This window comes from Dasypus novemcinctus, chromosome 2 (assembly GCF_030445035.2).
Source record: "Dasypus novemcinctus isolate mDasNov1 chromosome 2, mDasNov1.1.hap2, whole genome shotgun sequence".
Lineage (NCBI taxonomy): Eukaryota > Metazoa > Chordata > Mammalia > Cingulata > Dasypodidae > Dasypus > Dasypus novemcinctus.
The window spans coordinates 171,441,779-171,463,205 of record NC_080674.1 but is presented as its reverse complement, the minus strand read 5'-3'; the positions used below and the strand labels follow the sequence as shown (position 1 = coordinate 171,463,205).

Here is a 21,427-nt window from a genome sequence, read left to right as displayed (position 1 = left end):
TCTATTATGTCATTACATCTTTACAACACTCGTATAGGGTTGGATTTTTATACCATTTAATAGATGAAGAAACTGAAACTCCCATAGCTTGTAATGGCAAAGCCACAATTAAAATTCAGGAAATGTAATGGTAAAGCTAGTTCTCTTATCCATTGTGATAAATACTACCTAAACTACTCGTTACAGTGCCTTGCACTGTAAGCACCAATAAAGGCTTATTGTTTTGACTGTCTTGTGTGATTCTTCTGTCTTTCAGATGGATCCCCATGAGAACATCTTACTGAGTACCCTTGAGATAAAGAATGAAATGGCCACATCTGAGGCTGTGATGGGACTTGGCGACCCGAGGAGCACAATGCTGGCCTATGATGCCTCCAGCATCCAGTACCGGAAACCGGGGTTGCCTAGGCATAGTTTTGGTAGAAATGCCCTGGAACGACATGTGGCACAGAAAAAAAGCCGCCTGAGGAGACGCGCCTCCCAACTGAAAATCACCATCCCCGACTTGACTGATGTGAATGCCATAGACCGGTGGTCCCGCATTTTCTTCCCAGTGGTTTTTTCCTTCTTCAACATCGTCTATTGGCTTTATTATGTGAACTAAAATATGGCATCCCACAGGAGGCAAGGACTAGATTTCTCCTCAAACCCATTGTACAACCTGACGTAGGACTTGGAAAACACATCAATCCAGGACAAAAGTGATGCTAAAATACCTTAGTTGCTGGCCTATCCTGTGGTCCATTTCATACCATTTGGGTTGCTTCTTCTAAGTACTGAATACACTAAGGTCCTTGTGGTTTTCCAGTTTAAATACAAGTGACTTGTACACATGATGGCAAGTTAATTCTGAGGGTTCCATGTTATCTGCTTAGGATTCAGCCTACACAAGAAGGGAATTATTCAGAAGATGTTCTTGGAAGGCTTAGTAGCATTGACAGGCAATTCCCTGAGAAGTGATAATATCCAGATACTCCCCATCTTCTTTCCTAAGACTGACAGGCTGTTGAGATGGTACAGTGCTTAGGAAAACATTATCTGCCATGCCATGCAAACATGCTTACTTGAAGATGGACTATGCCTGCCTTATTAAGGTGTTGATGGTGCTGTGAAAAGATAATTCCCACTGGGTTCTAGATAATTCCCACTCTTATATAGTGGGAGCAGGAAAGGGGGAGTCAAGGCAGAGACCTGGAAAACCAATTTGACCAGTCTCTTTGTCTATTTGAGCACAGGGAATCAACTCTGATGTCTTCCATTTTAGCATTTAAAGAGGGGAGACTTCTGAACAACATCACACATGGTGACCAAAGCAATTTTTGCTAGAAAGTTGTTTCCTAGGTGAAGTAAGAGTTAACAACCCAGAACAGGGCAGAAAAACCAGAAGCAACTTTTGTTAGAAAATTAAAGTGAGCAAGCAAGCATGCCCTTATCAGCCCTACACAGCATCTGGCCCATACATAGTGGCAAAAGATGGAGTGAGAGGGATTTTCTTTTTCCATCCTCACAAGCTTTTGATAGCCTGCCTAAGGTGGTTTGTATAATACCTCTAGACAAAAGAAAACACAAAAGGGAAAAGTTAGGGGAACTAGAAGTATCTTAGATGCTCAAGTTAGATTGGGAATCATTCAAATATATTAATATGGAGCAGAGACCAAGCTAACAAACAGGTTGTTTATCTCACACCAAGTCAGCTGTCTCTGAAACATTTTCCTATGAGTTTATTTCTGAATTTAGTAGAGTATTTTCTAAAGAAGGATTTGTTCATTGCTTTAAAGGATTAATGTCCTCTAGCTTTTCTTTCTTCCTAAATTCTGATTATATTCTTAGGGGGCTGATAAAATAAGACTTTAGAGGGATTGAGTGAACTATATTTCCTCATGTGCAATGAAGTTAACTTTCGTATTTTTCACAGAGACAATATTTCAAAGAATATGTGCACAAGGAGAGTTTATTTTTAGGTTAATTGGGTCTGATTTTTAAGGGTGCTTCCATTGTATGTTTGTACTCTTCTCGGTAAAAGAAAATATGAGAACTGGTAGAAAATAAGATAACAGCAGAGCCACATTTACATGAAGAATGTTATGAGCCCTAGTTGATATTGCAGAAAAATATATAATTGATAATCAGGCAGGCACGATATATTGTTTTTATTCTATTTCTAAGTTATGTCATTGTGCTGTCTATACTAATTGGACATGTGCATTGATATATTGGACAAATAAGTGAATAAGCTAATATATTCTATTTCTATTGATGTGAGGCTCATACTTTGCTTTTCTTGTAGAAAATTGTGAATTTTCCTTAAAGCTTGATTTGTGATTACACTTTTTCTAGGAGGATGACTTTGCTATTTCTAAAAAAAAGAAAAGAAAAGAAAAAAACTTTTCAAAGTATTGTGCACAGTAGCCAAGGTCAGTATCTGCCTGTGGATAAAATGTTTGCTTTCTTCCCCTGATGATTCAGCACCTTGGAACATGATGGAGTTCTGCTCTCCTTCCTCCATTCCAACTCTGGGAGAACAGTAGGAAATGGTTAATCATCCAGCATTCTGAGTTTTCCCTGAGGTCGGATGGTACACTTTTTCCACCAGCGTAGGGTACTCTGGCCTTTATTTTTGGTTATACTCTTGAATACCTCTGAGTTTGAGCTTTAGGTAGAACCTGACCATAGTTCTGCCAATAGACTCAGAGTAGGGATTCCTCAAGTTTCTCCAGGGACATTCTTTCTCCTAGGCAATGATTTTGGGGCATCCCACTAATAATATTGCCTGCCCCTTGTTGCCAGGGAGTAAAGTTTGAATAGAAAATATCAGGAAAGAGCACATTGACAACTCAGGTGCACAACTCCAAATGCCATTCCAGAAAGGTTTTTCTAGAGACAACTCAGAGCTCAAGTCTAGAAGTGGGCTCTTATTTGCAATTATTGTAAAAGCCATACAAATCCTGGATATTGTCATTTACAGTTACAACAAAATTTTTGAATATCCAGGGAAGTCAACAAACTGATCTAGATCAAAGTAGAGAGAAGCAAATTTGTAGCATGAGCCTCAAAAGCCTATGGACAGGAATTCATTTCTGCTGTCAGTAATAAGAAGAAACTAGGGAAAGTAGAAAAGGTGGGACTTTGGAACAGAAGCCCTAGAACGAAACCAAATATTGGAATCCAATAACCATGTAGGTAGAAACAACTGACTCATCTTGCTTAGACATAATTGATGTGGGAATTATTCTTCAACTATATTTTTACTCTAGATGAATTGGAATGTAGTCATCAAATGGGCAAGTATGTGTGTGTGTGCTATGTTTGATAAATCTACAAAGACCAGTTAGGTTGACATCCAGTGATTAAATTAAAGGACCACAAAGGTGTGTCTTGGCAATCTTGATAATGTATTACAATCAGTTTATACATATATGCATAGTTTTTCTTTTGAGTATAAAACAGCTAGATAGCCAGCAATTAAGGTGTTTTCTCATCTTTGTGAAATTAATAGGCAAATTCTGACTCAAAATGCACAGTCTAGAAGAACTCTTTGAACCCAATCTGTATATATATATATTGTACATGACTGCTAGTAGGTATGAAATGCATTTTCAGAATTGAAAACTCATGCAACATAATCATGTGTTTGCATAAGGAATGTTACAATTCTTTCTATTGCTATTTAATAACAGGGGAAAAGACTCAAGCAGTGTCATCTAGACCTTTCCTCTTCTCATTTCTTCAAAAGCAGTGCTAAGTAAAAAAATTAAAATGGTTTATGAACCAAAAGATGTTACATTCTAGCATTAGGAACATGAATATCTGTCCGCTTACAAAAGCACAACACAGAGATGAAGTGCAGTGAGATGTAATAGGGAGATAAATCATGTTTATTTTAAGCATGACCTGCATTAAATTGGCAACTGAGACAATTTCCATTTTCTATAAGTAACTGTGTTCCAGCTTTATGATTAACTTCATAATCAAAATAAAATCAGCAAAACAGCATCAACAAAAGCAGGTCTTACAGCAGCATATTACATATATATGTGTGTATATAGAACTACATAAACATACATACATATATATGTCTTCATATGTTGGAAAACAAAAGGAATAAGCTAATATGTTTTGTTTCTTTCATTAAGCCAGCATATGAATACTTTTAATTTGGCAATCAACAAGTCAACATATTGAAACAAGTAATACAGGGTACTGAGCATTTCTCTATCAGCAAATCAATGCCTACAGTTCTTATGAACCATTGCACAGTTTGACACTATAATAGTACTGTACCTCGGAACATCGAGAATTAAATAGTTCTCACATTGCTTGTCTAATTGCTCTCTTTTTAAAGGAAACAAGTAGCACTGTCCAATGGTGATTTAAAAATGAAAATGTCTTAAGAAAACATAAAATGATTTTAAAATACCCTCCTAGGAGGAGGAAAAAAAACAAAAACAAAAACAAAACCCTAAACCCCACCATGTTGGTTAGGGCAAAATACTCTCAACTGTAGCAATTATGCCATTTTGCTAAGTGTACAGAGTACAACGTAATGTGTGCAACCATAACTTTCACTGAGCGTGTGTAAATATTAAATCAGATTTCTTAAATATTTTTAACTTCTAATTTGTATTTTATGGTAAGGCAAAGTGCTCATTCTGTTCATGGCTTAAGTTCATGTGTTATAATATTATGTAAATAATGAAACATGCTGTAAATGAATAGTCAATAGATGCAAATAATTGTCTAGTTTTTTCCTTAATTTTTATTTATTTTATACTAAGTACAATTATTGAAGTACCCCAACAGAGTAATTTAAACACCCTTTTACATAAAGTTGGGAGCCCAGGCAGAAGAGTTTCAACTTGCTATCATACACACACTCGCATACACACATACAAAAACACATACACAAACACACACTCTCTGTCACCCACTCACTCACTCCCGCTCTCTGCCCCTCTGTCAGAAATGCTATAGTGTTTGCATAGTCAATATAACAACCAAGAGGTAACTTTAGAAATGGTATTGAGAAAAGCAGAAATGATCATTAATAACCTAACAGTCTTTTATATGTCAGAATTCAAGAAACAAAAGGTTGTAACTCAAATCTCAAAGAGTAAAAGTTTATATTGATGGCACTATAGGAAATAAAAATTTTTATTATACCTGCTCTGGAAATTTGTTACAAATAATGAATAATAGTAGACTTTTTTTTAATAATAGCATTTTGTCCTTAGATTGTGTTGTTCCCTTAAACCAAAGACTCCAGCATTATTTAAAAAAAAAAAAAAGAATGAAAGGAAAAAGGGGGAAACTAAAAAAAAGACACTGCTTCACACCAAAGGTTTAAAAAATATTTTCCAAATGCACTAGGAACATTGTAAAGAGCCAACGGAAATGTCAATTAAGATACTGCCCTATCAAAATCACATAAGAAAACAAAAAGCAGCACTCTTAACCATTGGCTATTTGCAAATGAAGTAGAACATTTCTGTAGATATATTCTGACACCAAATTTTAAATTGATTTGAAAAGTGCTTTTGTAATAAAGATACATATGATAAAAAATGGTGAAAAAATGTTGTGTTCTTTGATTTCCAAAGCCAGATGTCACTCCCTGCCACATGTCTTCTAATCTCATTTCCATGTATGTGTCCTTGCACCATTTGAAGCAAGTTGATAGTTCTATCAGCTTGTATCTTTGCCTTTTCAGTTCAGTAAATTGAGTTCAACCATGGTCATTTCAAACATAATTAATTCAAACAAAGATCCATATAATTTCAATTCCATAGCATTTTTAAATTTTTCTTTGCATGGGTGTTTAAATAGTTCTGTTATGAATATTGTCCCTGCACAGTTCTGAATTGTCCTTTTATAAAAAGTGATATTCTAGTTTCTTCACCATGTAGTGATTATCAGCCTTACTAATTACCTTGTAGCCTTTCTTGATATGCACATAATGCACATTTTCCAATGGCTAGAAAATGCAAAACACAAGTGGATATCATTGCATCTATTTTCATGTCTTTCTAAAAACGAGACTACTAAAATCTCTGGGATACATGAGATATTAAAAAATGAGGATTATAAATGAGTAGCACATAAGAAATATTTTCTTGAATTTAAATTTATTGCAGCCAGTTTCAGCATGTAAATATATAATAATGTTGCCTAGTGTGTAATTCTTGGACTAAGAAATATAAATAAAACTTAAAAGGATGTGTGTGTCTGTGTGGTTTCATTGGGTTCATATTTTTTTCTGAAGTATTAGTGTGAATTAGATTGTAAATTTCATGAGAAGTATAAACAGCTTGGGAACTTGGGGCTGCCTTCAGGAAAACTTGAGTTTGCCCCTTATTAGGTATATGATTGTACAGTTTCTTAACACAGTTTTCTTGCCTGTAAAGCAGAGATATACCTGCACCTCCCTCATAGAGTTGTTCTAAAGGTGAAAAGAAATAAAGAATGAGAAGTGCTTATCAGAAAGTACATGGCAAGTGGTCAGTAAATATTGGATATTATTTTTGTTGCTGCTAATTATCATACTTATGAGAATATTCAGCAAATATCTCGTGAGTTCTATTACCATATCTCAAGCTTCACAGTAACTAGTGAAGGTTTTCTGAGATTAAATATTTTATATTAATAATTCATTAAGAACTTGGCATCAATCTCAGACTACTTCCTTATTGAAAGAAATGATATTATGAAAATATATGATGAAAGTAAGCAGTTCATCATTTAAGCACTCATCATACATCTGCTGAAGACATTGTGCTAAGCACAGATTTGATCTTCATCGAATCCCCACCACATTCCTAAAGGAAGAAGAAGCTCAAGCTCAAAATCAAGTGCCTTGTCCACAAAAGGCAGAAACTGGATTCCTTGCTAGGCAGGGCTCACCCCAAAGTTCTTGCAAGTTACTTTCACTTCATCCTTAAAAGTGGGTGACTAGTCTTGTCCAATTCTTATTTATTTGGTCATTTCTCAAGAAAAACCCTTGCTGAAAGCATGCCATCTGCCAGACCTTGTGCTAGTCCTGGAAAAAAGAGCGGTGAGAACACAAGGCCCCAGCCCTCCTGGATTATCTGGTACCTCCCAACCACAAGGGAAACTCTCCTGAGTCCAGTGAATCATTTGTTGACAGGCCTAGTGTCTTCCACACTTAGCGACTTTGGTTTCCAAAGAGCACCTCAGTAGACTCCCTGAACCTGAGGGAGGCCGCCCGTCAGACCACAATTTCCAAAGAAGTCACAGGTTAAAAGGAGCTCTAGGGGGCCACAGACTTGGCCCAGTGGTTGGGGCGTCCATCTACCACATGGGAGGGCCGCAGTTCAAACCCCGGGCCGCCTTGACCCGTGTGGAGCTGGCCCATGCGCAGTGCTGATGAGCACAAGGAGTGTCGTGCCACGCAGGGGTGTCCCCACATAGGGGAGCCCCATTCACAAGGAGTGCGCCCCGTAAGGAGAGCCGCCCAGTGCGAAAGCAAGTGCAGCCTGCCCAGTGCAGCCTGCCCAGGAATGGTGACGTACACATGGAGAGGTGACACAACAAGATGATGCAACAAAAAGAAACACAGATTCCTGTGCCGCTGACAGCAACAGAAGCGGACAAAGAAGACGTAGCAAATAGACACAGAGAACAGACAACCGGCGGTGGTGCGGGGAGAGGGTGAATAAATAGATAAATAAATCTTTAAAATAAAAAAACAAAAAGGACCTCTAGCCACCCAGGAGTGGACACTTTTGGAGGATGGAGGAAGACCTAGTTCTTCTCAGTTTACATTTATAAAGCAAACCGTAATTTGCAAATTCTAAAAATGTATAATACATTTGCACATGACATCCTTCATGCTAATTTTTTTTTTTTTGCATTGCAGTCCAACAGAGAGAACACATGTGCTCAAATACATGAGCATGTGCACATAACTGCTGGTATGTGTGTGCCCATGCACCTGATAGTGATGAGAGGGCCAATGTGAAAAGCTGCATAGGTGGGATTCATGATCTATTACTTACCTTGGATGGGGAAAATCTCCAGATAGTTCCTCCAAAATAGTTGACCGATTAGTAATGGGAAAATTCAACCACTCATGTTACAACTACTACAATTTCTTTAAGTGGAACATTTAAATATCCCTTATCTCTTCTGAAATTTGTTCTAATTTCAAAATAGAAGACATTTTTTATTGAGACTATTTCTCTAAGACATGAGATCCACCTCCCATTATAATACCCCCATTTAGTGGAGAAAATTCTCAGGGACGGCAATAGATACAGTCAGTCCATAATCCTTGATTTTCTAAAACAGAGAGCTGCAAAATATTGTTCTTGCTCACTAAAATCTCAGTGGCAGAGCAGTAGCCAAATGTGCAAACCTTTTCTGTCCTACCCGCTACACATCATCCCACCCATGGACTAGAAAACAAAGGAACAATTTTGGAATGACAAGCCCCAAGGAAATTATGTATCTTTCGTGGGTCTTTTTTTTTAATCAATGTATTGATTGTGCATATTCTGCCCTTTTCTTCTCTTTTGTTTCAAATGGTTAGCTAAGTCCTTAGAGTATTTCTTAGTGTGTGTATATTTACTTCAAATAATTTTATTGGAAAGAAAGGAGAAGCCACAGTGCCAGTGTCCAGCAAGTACTGAGGAAATTGCAAGTGCCTTTCCTGATTAGAAGAGAGGGGAGGAACAATTTCTCTGGGACTGGGAAGGAGTGATGTTGTGGAGGTAGAGAGGTCTGCCCTATTCAGTGGCAGTGATGTGAAACGGCAAACCTCAGAGCAGAGGCAGAGCAAAGCTTGGGAGGCCAGGCACTGAGCGTTGCCCAGGGGTTCTTCTGAAGCAGCAGAGTCCTCAGACCCCAGTGGAAGAGTCAAGCAAGCTGGGGCATCTCACAAGAAAAGAAATGCGTTGTTCCCTATACAGCTTCTTTAACAAAGCTGGCTTCATCACTACACTCCCCTTTGGTAGGTCCTTGACCCCTCCACCCCAGGAAGGGTGTGAAGCCATCAAGACAAATTCAACATGGTAACAGCGATATACTATTCCTAGGAATAGATGTCCAAAAAGGTGAGGTAATTGGCTCCAGCTCGGAAACTTAGAAGGCTACAAAGAGATGAAACACTTGAATAGAGGATTAATATATACCATTTTCCTACATCTTGGAAACCCAAATGCCTAGCAGGAATTGCCAATGATAACATAGGGCTGGTGCGGAACCCTAGGGAGTTGGAGGGCTGTGGGGAGCAAAGAAGGACATCATCTATCTAAAGGCGCAGCCACTATTGAGTCCCACTCACTCGTTGCCTTGAGAACTTGAAAGCCCAGTGTTGCCAAATGTAATAAAACCCTTCCCAGACAGCTGCAGTATGGTCAGAGCGACACCGACAGTTTGATCTTTTCTGTGCCACAAGCCCATGGTGATGGTGTATAGCTATAATTCTCAAGTTTGAGGAAGGAGCATATTAGGAACTCAGTGAGCATGTACATAGATTGAATAAGGTTTTATGCCATTACAATTGTGGCAAGATGAATTCTCTTCCCTTTCCTAAGGGTGATACCTTGTAAAAGTAAAAAAATAAAATAAGGCTTTGTGTATTCTCTCAAGACAAGAAAGAGAATCTTTTATTTTAGTATTAATTGGGTTGAGAAAATTGCCAGCAGAAGTTGTCAGGATATGAATAGTCTAAAGGACCTTTAAATCTTTCCCTTTGAGGGATTTTGTCTTTCTCAAGCCTGTCCTAGGAACCCGAGGCCTCTTGCCCTTCCCCCACACTTCCTAGACGCATTCAGCAGTGAACTGGATTTGACTAAAAATAACAGACAAAGCCATTTGAGGTGGGGTTTTGGTGAGAAGCCAAGAGTTTAGAAACGGACAAAAGACTGTTCGGGGAGCAATGCAGAAAGAAAAACAAGGAGGGTAAGAGTGAGAGACTAGAGCACAATCTGTCTCTTAAGAAGTGGTGTCATGCATTCTTTGTAGCTGCATCAACAACTTCCTGAGGATGGGGTTTAGGAGCACAAATCAAATAAGCAATAGAAGCTAGTCGTAGACTTCCACCAACCCAAAGACCCACTGGAGATTGGAATTAAGAGAATGAAACTGAAGTGAAGAACTAATTTAAAGATGTCTCAGGCAGTTGGGTGCCTGCCTACCACATGGGAGGTCCTGGATTCATGTTCTGGTGCATCCTAAAGGAGACAAGCAGGCTCGGCAAGCAGGCTCGGTACCTGCTGCAATGAGCCAGACACCTAAATGAGCAGATGTCACAGGCCTGCAGACACCACAGCCTGCAGAGAGTGAATGTGACTCAAGCTGTTGGCACTTCTCTCCCATGTGGGAGGTCCCAGGTTCGGTTCTCAGTGCCTTCTGGAGAAGGCAAGTAAATAATGAGTAGACAGACAAGAGAACCATCTGGGGGTGGGGGACATAAATTTTAAAAAAAATTCTCCAGATATGTCTTGGGTGAAACAGTAGGGGGTGGGGGTCAGGGAGGAACTGTGAATGGAAAGGAGAAATTTTATTCTAGTTACAATAATCAATGTATAATGTTAATAAACAAAGGAGTTTAAAAATCATTAGCCCGGAGTGGTGGCTAAGGAGCCTTGGCGTCTCCTTGGTGTCCCTGGGGAAAGAAAGGAAGGAGAAAGGGAAGGAAGGAACAGTGAAACATAGCAACAGTTTTGTGCCTCTGGCACCCCCTACTACCACCACAGGGCGGTCACCCTCGAAACAACCGTGTGATGAGATAAGAACTATTGCCCTGAATGTGTTGCTGAGGACACAGAATGGCAGCAATTGGCATTGCTTTTCTGCTACCAAATATATTGCATAGCTTTAGTTTTGTTTTTGAAGATACAGCATTCTTGAGAGTAAATTTAGCAAAATGGTCAAAATCTTTGGAGGAACAAAAAAGGGGGAAGTGTTTACCCCTAACCTTTCCTTTTACGCTTGTAGTTTTAAATTTATAAATGTTACTCTGAAAAGTTGAGAATGGCTAAATTCTAGATATTTTGATATTCCCCTCGATTTATTTAGGTGAGAGGTGAGGGTAGTTTAAATCAATCCATCAAAGGAGCAACTTCAACACATTTCCCAAAGGATTTCTAAAATCTACTTTCTTTTGTGCTCTCTTTCTCTTCAAAATGATTATCTTTTCTTTCTTCATTTAAAGCAGTTTCAAATTATAGAGATAACACTTCTCAATGTGGAAGAGTATGCTTTTTTTTTTTTAATTAAGTCCCCCAAACTAAAGTTTAATCCTCTCCCTAGAGCTAAAAGAATCCAGAGTCATCAAGCACGCCCCTCTGGTCCACAGGACATGAGGGAAGCAGGTGAATCACCTGAAGCTTCCCAAAAGATCAAACACGTTTCGGAATGCACAGGCTAAGGGGCTAACCAATGCTCTGTCCAGAAGGCTGAGTGAGGTTTGTGGCAGAGAATCCTCGGGGTTCTGGAAACATCACCACAGAAGTGGCTCAGGGTCCAGTTCACATTTCTTATTCTCCGAGTGGACCAAGGCTGACCTTGAAAAGATGGGGGGTGGGGGGGGTCCTTCCTCACCTGGTTTTCTGCACAGGCTGAAAAACACCATTGGAGAGACCTAGACTCCATTCAGGGCTGGCACCTTTCAGAAATGGCTTGCCAAATCTTTCTTTATTCATTCTGATTTCTCATTCCACTTGCCAGGAATTCGTTCGAACATTTAGAGGAATTCTCTCTCTGCAAAATTTGAAACTATTGATGCATACCAAGTACAAGGTGATTAATAAATAAAAACTTTTAAATATTTAAGAAGCTTCATCCAAAATTAAATTACAGGGTGGATCTTGCCAGAATGAAGTGCGTTTTCCCCTTCCAGTTTTGGCAGGGAACAGGGTGCTGGCTTCTGTCTCTGGTTCCTGTTCCAGAAGCAGGCTCCCAGCATTCGGGGCAACCCCTTTGGGGTCCCTGGTGTGGAAGAGCGAATGTTCAGGGAGTTCCCTGACCCGTCACAGTGCACGCACAGCCTTTTGGGGTCCTCTTGCTTTCAATCTCCCCTTCCCAACCCACACCCTGTAAGGAAGCCAAGGTACTGTTTTGAAAATGTTAATCTGATCCTATATCTGCAGGAAAAGTCCAGGTTTCTCATGGTACCCAAAGTCTTCTGTGATCTGTTTGTTGCTTACTTCTAGACCTTGCTTCTTCTACCCCACCTTTGAATTCCAGGCTCCCACCAGGCTGAATTATTGACAATTCCCCAGATCCACCCTTTGTGCCCTTGCCTCCAGTCCTTTTCACTTACTCTCTCCTTTCCTGAAACATTTTCCCACATTCCCGAGACTCTCTCCCTCATTAATTCCTACTCCCTTTTTCCAAGTAAAAACTTAGACATCACTTCATCTGGGAAAACTCTCCTGACCTTGAAGTTTGATGATTTCTTTCCAGCACCCATTCTCCCACCCAGCACGTAGCATAGGCACAGTAACTATTTGTTAAATAACAGATTAAACTCCATACACTCCACAGAACCAAGAATAGCACTGAGGATGATAATGGGGGTGACAAATGACGACTTAAACTATTGAATGACAGACCCCCAAGCTCATGATTCCTGAATCCTGCACTGCATTTTATTGTCTCCATTGAACTTATCACCATCCTTGCTATTATATAATTGGATTGTTAACTATGCTGTTTGTTTATTGTCTGTCTCCCCTGCTAGAATGCACATCCTCAAGGGAATGGCCCCTGTCTGCTTTCTTCATTAATGAATTTTAACATAATGTAGTGTACATAATCAGTGTTGTATAAACATGTACTAAATGAATAAATGTCTTCAACAAACCAAATACCCTTCCAAAACAGGAGGCCCTGTATTGGGGTGGGGGTGAAAGGTGGGATTATTAAAAAAAAATACTGCCTGGGCCACAGTCAGATTCTAATTCAGTTAGTTTTTGGATGGGGTCTGGTTACCTGTATTTTTCATAAGCAACCTAAGTATTCCAATGAACATCACAGTTTGAGAACACAGCTAAAAAACTACTTAAGGTCATGATTTGATCTGGGAGTATCAGTGCCCCTTAAAATTTTCTGAGTTACCCCAACAGGGCTGTGCTAAAGATTTTATTCTATCTATAATCATCAGCAGACCCAAAGAGTATTCAAGAGAGAGAATAAAAAAAGATTCTTGAGCTGTTCCCTTCTTAAATAATAACAATAATAAAAGTTATGCTTGGAAATATACCCAGTTTAATAGAAAAAAAAAAAGTATACCTTTACTGGAATAGACATTCTGCCAAGCTCTCTCTGAAAATGGGGTTTCTTCCATTATGGAGGCATTTATTCTGATACATATTGACCCCACGCTTCACTTTTCCATGTGTTTTAGTTCCTTTGCTGCTCAAGTAAATACCATGCAATAGTTCAGCTTAAACAACGGGGATTTATTTTCTCACGGTTTTGAGGCTAAGAGAAAGTAAAATCAAGGCATCATCAGGCAATGCTTTCTTCCCGAAGGCTGACATTCTGCGGCTGGCAGCCTGTGACCCTAGGCCCTTAGCTTTTCTGCACACGGCAATGCACACGGCAGCCTCGCTGGCCTGTTTTCCTCTTCCGGATTCCATTGCAATGCATCTCTGCCTGTGCGCTCTGCAGCTTTTTTCTGTCTCTGTGACTTTCCCTATAAAGCCTTCAGTAATAAGATTAAACTTGTCCTGGGCCACATCTTAAGTGAGGTAACCTCATCAAGAAGCCCTACTTACAATGGGTTTGCCCTCACAGGAATGGATTAAGCTTAAAAACATGTTTTTCTGGGGTTTATACAGCTCCAAACCACCATACCTTGCATCATATTTATTTTTAAGTCAAGATTTTCTCTTCTCTTGACCCTGAGACCTGTTAGAGGAAAGGGGCTGACAGTGAAAATGAAACTGTGATACTGGATCTAGGTTAGAAATAGAAAAGCCCAAAATTCAGTTGGAAAGACCGGACACAGCCTTGCTTTGATTTGCTGTTACTTCAGGAACACCATTTCAACTCTCTGATGTTCCGTTTCTGCATCGGAAAAACAGAAAGGATAACCTCTGTAAAATGTTCTCTAAAGTGAAAAGTTCTAGATGCACTAAGGACTATTAATACTATTAAACAGCCATCATCATTTTCTGGTTCAACATTTATAATGAATATTTGCTAGTTTTTTCTGCTTATATTTTCTTGGTGTCAGTGGCTCACCAAAAATTAGGAAGGTTAGATAAGAGAGTCGCCCTCATTCGCCCTGGTTGCAGACAACAAGGGAAGCCCTGACTGTAGAGAATTTAAAACAATAATAATATTGACTAAAAGTTGGTCTTTTTAAAATTATCATCATCATAAGCCAGCAATGCTAAGCAATATCAGAGACAAAATATTCCTCCCCAATGGCTCAAGCTTCCCCCATGGAGAACCACTTTCTTCTACCCACAGCCTCTGTGATTTAGGAGCTCTCACTCCCCTCAGGCTTGAGATGGCATTCAACCCAGGCTGACCAACTCACTTATTCTATCCCAGATGGGATATCTTTGTCGAAAGATGATGACGTGACCCTGGCTGGTCCAAACAATGGCATGCAATCCTGGAACTTTCAGGTGTGAAAGATGGGGTATAACTTTATTTCATGTGTATCTGAGGAAAGGGAAGGACTTAAGAGTCTTAAGTGTGGCAGTTCTGGCAGCCATCCTGCTAGCACAAGGCAAGAGTCTGCCTTGGAACTGAGCCAACACAAATGAAAACAGAGATTAGAAATGGTAAGAATGAGATCATATCCAGATGGCATCATTGGATCACTTGGAAACACTTGTAACTGGACTGCCTAGACTCAATTAGTTCCAAGCTTGCTTGATCTGGGCTTTTGCCACTTGCACCCAGGACATCACTAAGACAAAAGTGTTCGCTTAAAGAAGTTGATTTTCACTAAAGGCAAATGAATGGAGGGTTAGTTCAAGCAGAATTAAAGTGTGCAGTGTGGCCCAGTGAATGAAATAACAACGGCTTCTGGTGCTACCTCATTTCTGAGCCTCTGTTTCACCACCTACAGAGAGAGAGGCGGGGTGGGTGGGGAGGGATTAGGAGTAAAATAGATGATTGCCTAAACAACTAAACTCTCCTTCTGACTCCAAAAGTTTTCAGGCATAGCTTAGGCATACCTCAGTACAGGATGGAAATTATAGAAATGGTTCCAGATTTTAAAGTTAAAGGAGAACATTGAATCACCTGCCCAAACATAGAGAGTAACCATATAAAACACTCTTTCTATAACACATTATGACACTGGGTTGATTATATGGGAACTCTAAGGTAATTAATATTACTTTGGCAGCCATAGCTGCTCAGTCATTTTTATTGCTTTTACAAGTACAGTTTTATGTCAAAAGCACATGAGGTTTCGTATTTACAGTTGTTCTGTTAATGCATTATAATTACAGATGTAATCAAAAGGAGAAGTTTGATTTTTTTACCTAAATGACACCTTTAATCACTTCTGAATAAGCCATGACTCCAATTAGAGATATCTTCAGAAAATCACGCCTAATAGCATCATTTATTAGAATTCTAAATGGGCGCTCTTTATTTCAATGTCATCTCCCTTTAATCTGTTCTCCTTGGGAAGGGCATATTTTCCTGCACATTATGGCAGAGGGTGAAATTCTTCCAATTGGAATTCAGCAGAGCTAATTCTTCACTAGTCAAATCACTGAACATTTTTTCTCAATTAAAATTAACTCAACAGTTTTTGTCTTCCTACCAAGTTCCAAATACTACAGAAAAGGCAGAACTGAGCAAGTTTCCAACCTTGTCCATGATAGACTGAGAATGTAAGGGAAGGGGTAAACATATGAGCTTGACCTTGAAGAATTGATGGAATATGATGAGTCAAAAAAGGAACATGTATTTCATGAAAGAGGAATAGTCTTAGTGATTATGAAATCTGGGAGATGGAAGGAGAGACAATGGTATGTCACAAATCTGTTGGCATCTTATTTAGGAAGGGTCTGTGACAAGTTTATTGAAGAGGGACTTGTTTGTTTGGGATAATAGATGATCAACTGATAGTCACAGAAATCAAGATATGAATCACAAAACAGTCAACTACTTAGTCCCAAAGATCTCAGAACAACCACAAAATACACTGATCAGAAAAAGCTACAGAGGGAAAGGAACAATTTTCAGTTAACATGTTTATCTACTCCAGTAGAATGAAATTAAACTCTACTGAAATTGAAAATTATACCACTATTAATACAAAATAATTTATTGGTGGCAGGATGGTAATGTGCTATTAACTATCGAATATCACAAAGAAGACTAAGTCCCTGTCCACAAGTGTTTGTATAAAGAACAAAACAAAACACACATACAGAATGATAAGTAACTAAACAAAAAAGTATATACTGTATTACATTGGGCAATAAAAACAATGGTCCTCATTCATTTGCTTGAAATTTAGTAAAGACATGTGACTAATTCTGGCCAGTGGGTTGTGAGCTGAAGAACTGTATGTGATTTCTGGACTGAATATTTTAATTGCTGACATAATTCTTCAATTACACACACACATACACACACTCTCTCTCTTTCTCTCTCTCTGTTTCTCTCCTTTGCCATGGTAAGCTTGGAGGAGGACTTGTATCAAGATGATAGAGCCAAAAGATTAAAGTAGCCTGGATTGCTGCGTCTCTGCATAGGGAACAATTGCTCTGGGGAATGGCCTAGATCTGCAGCAGAAGGTGTATGAATGGAAAGTTTGAGTCTGCCACCAAGACTTGGGAATTATCATTGCACCATTAGCCTAACTATTCTTACAACCTATCTCAGAATTTGTCAACTTCAGCACTATTGACATTTTCGACCACATAATTCTTTGTTGTTGGGGACTGCCCTGTTTAGCAGCATATCTGACAATCAAAAACTGTCTCCATGGGATAGGCCCAGTGTGGCAGGCCTGTGGCCCACAGTGGGCACCACGGCAGCCACATCGAGGCCCTGCCTTTGCTTTCCAACCACGTCTTCCTTCCCACCACATCCTGAGGATTCTCAGCCCTTTGGTGCAGACAAAAATGCAAGTAGCAGTTGGACAGTTCTTCAGTACCTGGATCTCTAGAAATTAATGAGATCAATCTTCATTAAAAGGTGAAAAATGGCATTGAAACAGATTTCTTGCAACAAGTGCTTTGGAGGGTTGCAGAAAGTATTTGAACATGACAGTGTTGAATTGAACTGTGAAGTGAAATGTGCCGTGTACTTTCCACCAAAGGCAGCAAATGGGCAATGCCCCACACTATCCTGGCTATATAGACAATTTCCTTAGTGAGGTACTGCAGAGCAGATAGACATTGGAAATTAAGGCTTGATATTCTGAAGAAAGGCTTAACTTACACAGAACAAAATTTTATATCAAAATCTAGTTATCATCAAGCTGCCTCAGAACACAGTTTTGTTGTTGCACCAGATACTAGCCTTTTTGGCTACAATATTAAAGAAGATGAGAGCTGGGATTTTGGCACTGGTGCTGGGTTTGATGTGCATGCAACTGAAGATCCTTGGAAAATAAACTGCAGAATGTACTCTTTTTTTTTTAAGATTTATTTTTCATTTATTTCTCTCCCCTTCCCCGCCCCTGCCCCCCAGTTGTCTGCTCTCTGTGTCCATACAGAATGTACTCTTATATAACGGAGGAGCTTCCCCAACTCATAATTGCCAATTTCCTAGTGAACCCCCAGAGGATGTCTATTTTTGGCCATTTCATGGGAGGCCATGGAGTTCTGATTTGTGCCTTGAAGAATCCAGGATAATGTATGAAATCTGTGTCTACATTTGCTCCAATTTGTAACCCACTGCTGTGTCCTTCGGCAAAAAACCTTTAGTGGGTTTTTGGGATAAGATAAAAGTACATGGAAGGCTCATGATGCTACTCATCTTGTGAAGCCATTCCAGGCTCTCAATTGGTCATACTAATTGGTCAAGAAAAGGACAACCAATTCCTTGTAGATGGACAGTTACTTCCTGATAACTCATATACAGAAAAAAAAAATTCTTGCTGTTTTTCGATAGCAGGAAGGTCTTCTACTTCATTGCAGCCTTTACTACTGATCACATCAGATATGATACAAAATAACCTGAATGCATGAAAACCTTCAGATAGTAAATCTCTTCCGAATTTCAAAAGTTGTAATAAATAGCATTTCAGGAAAAAACTCTTAATTCTATTCTATGGTTGAATCACTTTCTAAAGAAAGATATAAAACCGACTTCTGATTTTTAAAATTCTTTTATCAGGGGTCACATGGGAAATCTTTACTACTTTACAGTTCTTTGAGGTCCATCATTTGGAAATCCTTGTTATACTGATTTCAGGTTAAGCAATCTAAAAATAAGCCCATTCATATCACAGACAGGTAATGCTGGGTCAGAGGATTTAATGGTGGTTCTGCCCAAAATCCTTACCTTTGTAGTCATCAAACCTCTGAAGGGAGGTACTATCTTTGTCATGTTCATTGTTATAGCTCTAATGTTTAGCAAAGTGTTTGGCTTCTTGTAGATATTTAATAACTATTTATTAGTTGTTGAATAAAGAAGCAGATTCAAAAAAGTTAAGTAAATTCCCCATCATTACACAGCTATTTGGTGAGATAGCTAAAATTTCAAGTTAGGTGTCCTAAACCAATCCCATGATTTTTCTTAACTATTGAGGGGTTTAACATTGGTTTGGGGATAAGTTTAGTCTTGCAAGAATTAAGGAAAGAGATTCAACCTGAAAATAACTACATAAGGAAACCTGTAAATTAAATTGCATATAACTATAAACTCAAATATTTTCCCTTAGTCACAAGCAGAAACTTGACTTGTTGAGCTCACTAAAAATGTAACCATTTTGTGCATACCAAATTGTGTTCCTTTAGGAACTTGAAGGACAAACTTTTAGAACATGATAGATGAAACTGGTTGTTTAAAAGTATTTTTTTTTCTGTGAAAGACCACAAAGGTACATTTTAAACATTCAGTGAGAATGCAAATTTAATTTAAATATTGTTAGCACTCAAAATAAAATAGAATCATTAATATTAAAATTAGCACAGTATAAATATGAGTAAGCAAGATTGAGTCCCATAATGAACTGCAGAGACAGTCTTCCATACAAGATGGTTCAGTCTAAATGGTCTTGTGTCTTCGAATAAGGATGAGCTTTTAATTTATTAATTTTTTTCATGTGGTTAGTTCCTTTGTAAAGAAAAAACAATTGTATTATCCTAACATCATTGTATCACTCAAGTTTTAGCCAGAGAAGCAGAACTAGTAGGAGGTATATATTAAAAGATTTATTACAACAAATTAGCTTAAACAATTGTGGGGGCTGGCTAAGCAAGTCCAAAATCCACAGGGCTGGAGGCTAGAAAGGAGGGATCACAGGTGGGCTGGAATGCCTGGGCACAGGCTGAAGGGGCCGTCCACGCCCCACCAGGAGGACAACAGCGTGAACAGGGTGGAACTCCACAGGCATGGGCAAAAGCTGCTGTCCACAAGCAGAATTTCTCCCTGTGATCAAGTGAGGCCCACCCAGGTTACCCAAATAACCTCTTTTTTAGTAATTTGATTACAGCTTGAGTTACATCTGTAAAATCCCTTTATAGCAATACCTGTATAAGGTGGGTTTAGTTTGCTATTCTTTTTGTAGCTCCTCCAGCTCTGAGGTTAGGGCTCTGATTTGAGAACTTTCTTTTGTAATATAAGTATTTAGAGAGAGAAATTTCCCTCTCAGCCCTGCCTTTGCTGCATCCCAAAAGTTTTTGTTATGTTGTGTTTTGATTTTCATTTGCCTCAAGATGTCTCCTAATGCGCCTTGTGATTTCTTCTTTGACCCACTGGTTCTTTAAGAGTGGGTTGTTCAATTTCCATGCATTTGTGATTTCCAGTTTTCCCTTTGTTATGGATTTTTAGCTTCGTTCCATTGGATCAGAGAAGACACATTGTAGGACTTCAATAGTTTTGAATTTGAGACTTGTTTTGTTTGAGTATCCATCCTTCTCCCATACATCTCAAAGGAAGCTGACTCCATCTCCAGTTCCAGCCTCAACTTCTGACTAGTGTAAGCCAGTAAGGGAAAGCCTGTCCCCGCACTGACAATGCTGATGGATAATTTCTATGAGTGCACATGTTTACTCCGATGGCTGCATTTGGTTAAAGAATAATAATCACATGATTTAAATTATCCCATCAGAATGAAGGTAAGGCCTTCATGGTTGGTGGATAGGTTTTCTCCTTCTCACATTGGAAATGAGCAAGGAGGCATCTTGCCTCATAACCGCTGGCAGTTCTCTTGAAATCATGTCCACAACTGACCTGAGGACAAACTTGGCAGAAGCAAAGCACAGGACAATGGCACCTGAGCCTGGATCACAGTACTGAAGTCTACCTTTGGACTTTCTTTTATGTGAAATAATCATTGCCTTATGATTAACCCTATTTGAGTTAGAATAATGTGGCAGGGATCTGGAAATTTCCTGATAAGCCCCTCCTCCCCCCAATTCTAGAATCTACTAAGAAAATAGATGCTCTTTCCAACCAATGAGGCAGGAATTTCAAACCCATCAGGAATAAAGGATACACTAAAATGGAAAGCCTAACAAATCAAGTCTATGAAAATCCTTACTGGATTCTGAGCTTTGCCACTAGGAAGCTGGATGACCTCGGGAAGTCAGTTAACCCTTCTGAACCTCAGTGTTTGTCATTTCAGAAAATAAATAATAGTAACTAACTTTCAGGATGAAAATTGAATGAGGTAACTACTATAAGGCCAAGCATAGCACCCAGCATAAATAGGCCTCCATATATTCTTATTTTCTTCCCTTTCTAGTCACAGCAATGCCTGCATGCTGTGAATGGCTACCACACTTGGCCCCTTTCTCTATCTACACTGTACTAACATTTGCCTTTCCAACGTCTCAGCTTCTCAAGGCTTTCCTTTTAGAAACTTCCTTTGGTCTACTCAGAGTTGAATTTAGTGAGCACAGTACTCTACACAGACTGGTATATGACCTCAACAAGTCTGAATTCCGACTGTGCTATATTTCACTTTTGTTCCCAAATCTTCACACTATTCCTGAAATAGGATTATATATCCCTTGCCATGTGACTTTGTAGTGCCTTTCAGTAGAAGGCAAGAGATATACTCCTCCACCCTGTCAATGTTGACTTGCTTTGTTTGTGTTGTCAGCTTCCAGTTCTACCATCTCCTGTGAGCAGGGAATGCCTGGGTAGGCACTGGTTCTGAAAAGAGAGCCAAAATGTTAGGTCTAAATTCAACCCCCCCCACTTACAGCAGAGCTACCTCAGTTGACTGGCAGACCCACGAACACAAGGCAAATGCTTACAAGATTTGGGGATTGTAGCTTGGAATTGCATTTAAAAACATTAG

At 39.2% G+C, this 21,427-nt stretch overlaps 1 protein-coding gene and 1 pseudogene across 12 annotated transcripts in view; both read left to right on the top strand.

Moving 5' to 3' along the window:
- Window positions 1–4,414, top strand: part of GABRB2 (gamma-aminobutyric acid type A receptor subunit beta2) — a 282,363-nt gene extending 277,949 nt beyond the window's left edge. For all 12 annotated transcript variants that reach the window (XM_058281805.2, XM_058281797.2, XM_058281772.2 and 9 more), the window contains one exon: window positions 257–4,414. In XM_058281805.2, coding sequence (XP_058137788.1) covers window positions 257–604 — 348 coding nt within the window. In that variant the 3' untranslated portion in view covers window positions 605–4,414. The remainder of the gene's footprint in view (window positions 1–256) is intronic.
- A 12,738-nt stretch (window positions 4,415–17,152) lies between these two features.
- On the top strand, window positions 17,153–18,130 carry LOC101412702 (S-formylglutathione hydrolase-like; annotated as a pseudogene).
- Window positions 18,131–21,427: the final 3,297 nt, after the last annotated feature.